Source organism: Macaca fascicularis, chromosome 3 (genome assembly GCF_037993035.2).
Source record: "Macaca fascicularis isolate 582-1 chromosome 3, T2T-MFA8v1.1".
Lineage (NCBI taxonomy): Eukaryota > Metazoa > Chordata > Mammalia > Primates > Cercopithecidae > Macaca > Macaca fascicularis.
In genome coordinates this window covers 48,523,054-48,528,661 of record NC_088377.1, presented here as the reverse complement: position 1 = coordinate 48,528,661, position 5,608 = coordinate 48,523,054, and the positions used below count along the sequence as shown (strand labels likewise).

At 42.7% G+C, this 5,608-nt stretch overlaps 1 protein-coding gene across 1 annotated transcript; it reads left to right on the top strand.

Moving 5' to 3' along the window:
* The first annotated feature begins 1,492 nt into the window (after nucleotides 1-1,492).
* Nucleotides 1,493-2,763, top strand: OR2AE1 (olfactory receptor family 2 subfamily AE member 1). The gene is given in 2 exon segments (XM_074034507.1): nucleotides 1,493-2,332; nucleotides 2,334-2,763. Coding segments are annotated over 2 exon segments (1,047 nt in total). The 5' UTR covers nucleotides 1,493-1,607; the 3' UTR covers nucleotides 2,656-2,763.
* The last annotated feature ends 2,845 nt before the right edge of the window (nucleotides 2,764-5,608 follow it).

Below are 5,608 nucleotides of genomic sequence, written 5' to 3'. Positions count from 1 at the left end.
TCTCCTTATCCTCACCATGTAATAGTAACTGAGTTTCCCATTGCTAGTCAGAATCAGTCTCATTAGCGAATAGAGTAACCTTAATTGCCTATCGATTCAGTTCTATGAGAAGCCCCAAGTGGCACGGTGGCAGTCTTAACTATCAGAAAATGGGATTATTGTTGTGACACCTGGTGAAAGAATTTCTCCCTTTGGAACTAAGACCTCTAAAACAGCAGAACCTAAAAGTGAAGGGATAGAAAGCTAAAATTTTGCTGGTGGGTCACAGTTACAGAAACTACAGTGAGAGGACTCGTTCTCGCTTCTACCTGGTGATTTCTGGTTCCATGAATCTTGCTATGGGAGGAACAGCAGGATAAGTTGAATGCAGATTTAGAGTATATTTTGCATCTTGGAGGACATTGCCCCAGCACCAAAAAGTGTTGCCAACCAGACGGTCTTCAAAAGGCCTTCCTTTGGATTCTCCTTTAGTTTTTCTGACTTCTGGGTCAGGTGTGCATTCTTTTTTTTTTTTTTTTTTTTTTGAGACGGAGTCTCGCTCTGTCACCCAGGCTGGAGTGCAGTGGCGGGATCTCTGCTCACTGCAAGCTCCGCCTCCCGGGTTCATGCCATTCTCCTGCCTCAGCCTCCCGAGTAGCTGGGACTACAGGCGCCTGCCACCACGCCTGGCTAAATTTTTTGTATTTTTAGTAGAGACGGGGTTTCACCGTGTTAGCCAGGATGGTCTTGATCTCCTGACCTCATGATCTGCCCGCCTCGGCCTCCCAAAGTGCTGGATTACAGGTGTGAGCCCCAGCGCCCGGCCAGGTGTGTGCATTCTTAATCGGACCATTAACAAGCGCCCCAGCTTCTGCAGGATATCCACACCACCAATTTCAGAGGCAACAAGAACTGACGTGGGTTTCAGTCTGCCTTTGTGGGGTTACAGCTCATGCTTATGGGTTCCAGCATGCCTTTGATCTGCTACTTTTTATATCCATTTTTTTTCCTGACTACTTGCCCTCTGGACTTAAAGTTCCAGCATCAGACACAAAGGTAACAGCCATGCATAGATGGCCTAACCTGCTTCCACAATTGTGTAAGAGAAATCTCTTAGTGTTTTAGCTTTTCTAATAAAATTCTCACTGATAAAATAAACAACCCCCTCAAGCTTTGCCCCAAACTCTGTGTGTGTGTGTAGAGAGACAGCTTAAAAATCTGCCTTCACAAATACGATCAGTCTGAAATCTCAGAATATCTAGACTCTATTAAGTATCAAACTTCAAGTCTCTTCTCATTAAGAAAGACATGTGTGTGTGTATGTGTGTGTACGTATGTGTGTTTTGGAAGCATAGGAAGTAAATGGTGAATAAATATACGCACACACATACATATACAATCACACATACACACACATATATATCTTTCTTAACGAGAAGAGACTTGAAGTTTGATAATAGAGTCTAGATATTCTGAAATTTCAGAGTGATTATGTTTGTGAAGGCAGATTTTTAAGCTCTCTTTTAAATAAAGGTTATTTCAATAATTAGAGAGGTTGAATAATTAGAAATGGAAACTTTTTTTTTTCACAGGTTCTGTCTTCTATCAAAAGGTGCTTTTCATTGGGTATGCTGGACCCCAGTATTTCTAATCACACCCTTTATCTCCACTCTCTGTTATCCCAGGGACTGAGAAAGGGAACAAGGTGGCAGAGGAATCAGACCTCTCTGGCAGACTTCATCCTTGAGGGGGTCTTTGATGACTCCCTTACCCACCTTTTCCTTTTCTCCTTGACCATGGTGGTCTTCCTTATTGCCGTGAGTGGCAACACCCTCAACATTCTCCTCATCTGCATTGATCCCCAGCTTCATGCACCAATGTATTTCCTGCTCAGCCAGCTCTCCCTCATGGATCTGATTCATGTCTCCGCAACCATCCCTAAGATGGCTACCAACTACCTATCTGGCAAGAAGTCTATCTCCTTTGTGGGCTGTGCAACCCAGCACTTCCTCTATTTGTCTCTGGGTGGTGCCGAGTGTTTTCTCTTAGTTGTCATGTCCTATGACCGCTATGTTGCCATCTGTCATCTACTGCGCTATGCTGTGCTCATGAGCAAGAGGGTGGGACTGATGATGGTTGTCACGTCATGGTTGGGGGCGTCCGTGAACTCCCTAATTCACACAGCGATCTTGATGCACTTCCCTTTCTGTGGGCCTCGGAAAGTCTACCACTTCTACTGTGAGTTCCCAGCTGTTGTGAAGCTGGTGTGTGGCGACATCACTGTGTATGAGACCACAGTGTACATCAGCAGCATCCTCCTTCTTCTCCTCCCCATCTTGCTGATTTCTACATCCTGTCTTCATCCTTCGAAGTGTCATTCAGATGCGTTCATCTGGGAGCAAGAGAAATGCCTTTGCCACTTGTAGCTCCCACCTCATGGTGGTTTCCCTTTGGTTCGGTGCCTGCATCTTCTCCTACATGAGACCCAGGTCCCAGCGCACGCCATTGCAGGACAAAGTTGGTTCTGTGTTCTACAGCATCGTTACCCCCACATTGAATGCTCTGATTTACACTCTCCGGAATAAAGATGTGGCTAAGGCTCTGAGAAGAGTGCTGAGGAGAGACGTTATCACCCAATGCATTCAACGACTGCAATTATGGTTGCCCCGAGTGTAGAGCGGAATAGGATAAGCTCCTTAAATTAATTCATGTAAACCTGTAAGGCTTTTCAGGGAGCTAGCTCCCTTATGCTGTTTTACTACTAGAAGAAAAACACGTTTAACACACAATTCCAATATTCCACCTCAGTGTCAGGTATCCAAGCACTGTGGAGAACATTTCAGTGGGTCTTTAGAGAATTAGGGAAAACTTTTTAAGAAGTCCTTTTGAAAGAAGACATATAAAGGTCAGTGACACCCTGAAAAAAAGAAGGCAAGATAAAGATATAAGGGCCCTTATCTATTATTATTTTTATTAACAACAAATATATAAAACATGCCACCAGAGAATATTTATGGAGCATAAAATGGGAGTGTGTTGCTTACTTTTGGAAACAGGGGAAGTAAATGGTGAATCATGGCTGTTTGAAAGGGAGGATGCATGATATAAAAGTTATATTCTTTTTTTTTTTTTTTTTTTGAGATGGAGTCTCTCTCTGTCACCTAGGCTGGAGTGCAGTGACACGATCTCAGCTCACTGCAACCTCTGCCTCCCAGGTTCAAGTGATTCTCCTGCCTCAGCCTCCAGAGTAGCTGGGATTACAGGCGCGCGTATTTTTAGTAGAGACGGGGTTTCACCATGTTGGTCAGGCTGGTCTTCAACTCCTGACCTCAGGTTATCCACCTGCCTCGGCCTCCCAAAGTGCTGAGATTACAGGCGTGAGCTACTGCACCGAGCCCTAAAAGTTATATTCTTAGACCCTTAGAGTTCCTTGAATCACAGTGTGTAAGAATTCGTAAGGGAAAGAATAATGCATTTTGTATACATACATAATAATATATAACATAATTCTTGTAATACATGTTGTGTTTAACAGATATTTGTTGAGTGCCTAGTATGATCCAGGTGGTAAACTAGATGTTTGGAATTTACATTGTGAAACTTAAGATTTTTTATACATCTGCTTGTGCTTTTCTTTGGTTTATATTGGACCTGTCATATCAGTAGGGATACTAACTTTTATTATTTCACAGACTGAAAATACCTTTCTGTTCTTTGAGGGTTTCTAGCCTTGTGATTTGGAATCAGAATGATCTGGAGGAGAGTCTGCCACTTGCTAACAGTGGGATACATGGTAAATTACTTAACCTCTCAAGGCCTCAGTAATCCTATGTGTTTAATGGAAAAAAAAAAGGTGACCTGAGATTTTGTGTTAGTTGTGAGTATTGGTTCCAAGCAACAGAAATGGACTCTGAATGATACAAGCAGAAAAGAGACTTATTGAACAGATGTTGGGAAGATGCCAGAATCAGTGGGAGCACTAAAGAACCAGATTTGGAGACTATTAGTCCCATATGTTACTACCAAATTGTCCACAGAGTAAGTCCAAGAAGAGGCCAGTAGTAGAATTCATCCAATGGGGACAAGATTATTTGGGTTTAACAATATGGGGGAGGACTAATGCAGGTCGTTATAACCATCTGATCTGCAGGGATCTCTTATAATCTTGCTCTTGAAATTATTTCTCTCTCTCCTGCATTATAAATTTTCCCAGTCTACTTGATCAATACCATCAGCCTGCAGACATACCTTTATGACTGTCATCTTAAAAAGAAACTTCCTCTCAACCCTGGAAAGTCTAAACCAAGCTCGTTCAACCCATGTACTGCAGGCTGTATGTGACCCAGGAAGGCTTTGAATGCGGCCCAACACAAATTCATAAACTTTCTTAAAACATTATGAGATTTTAATATTTATTTATTTATTTATTTATTTTTTAGCTCATCAGCTATCATCAGTTTTAGTGTATTTTATGTGTGGCCCAAGACAATTCTTCTTCTTCCAGTGTGGCCTGGGGAAGCCAAAAGATTGGATGTCCATCCGTGGTCTAAATAGTCTTACAGAAGAATTCCTTGAAACAGTTTTCTTTTTTTTTGAGACAGAGTCTCGCTCTGTCACCCAGGCTGGAGTGCCGTGGCATGGTCTCTGCTTACTGCAAGCTCCGCCTCCTGGGTTCAAGCCATTCTCCTGCCTCAGCCTCCTGAGTAGCTGGGACTACAGGCGCCCGCCACCACGCCTGGCTAATCTTTTTTTTTTTTTTTTTTAATTTTTAGTAGAGACGGGGTTTCACCATGTCAGCCAGGATAGTCTCGATCTCCTGACTTCGTGATCCACCTGCCTCGGCCTCCCAAAGTGCTGGGATTACAGACATGAGCCACCGCGCCTGGCCAAAACAGTTTTCTTTACCTGTTATTTCCACTTTTTCTGCTTCCATATTCTCCTGAGCTCACTTCAGTTGGCTTTTGTCATCATCAATCTGTGGAAACCATTAGGATGATTGTCACAAATGGCCTCCTTGTGGCCACATTCAATGGCCAATTTTCAGTGTACCCAACAGCCTTTGACAAAGTTGATTATGCCTTCCTTTTTGAAACACTTTCTTCACTGAACACTACACTCAATTTAACTCCTACTTCATTGACTCTTCATTTTCCATTTCTTTGCTTGAATGTTCTCATCATTTTAACTTTTTTATTTAAATTGTTTCATGTTACTTCCTTGTTCTCATGCTCTTCTATAGCAGCGATTCTCAAACATGAATACACATTAGAATCATCTGAAGGTCTTGTTAAAGCAGTTTGCTGGGCTCCAGTTCCAGGGTTTCTGATTCAGAGTTTCTGATTCAAAAACTCTGGATTTACATTTTTAATAAATCCCAAGTGGTGCTGATGCTGTTGATGTAGGAACTGCATCTAGAAAATGTATTTTTCTTCCAGAATATCCATGGTGACAATGTAGCAGATGAGTAAATTTAGCCTTCTGTGAACAGAGGAGAAAGTAATCCCTCCTGACTCCCAACCCCACACTGCTTCCCTGTCTTCTCATGGGAGCCGTCTCCTCTTGGGTGGCCCATTGGAGTCACAACACTACAGCCCTGCTTTTGTCTGGTCACTGGAGTAACCCAAGAGTA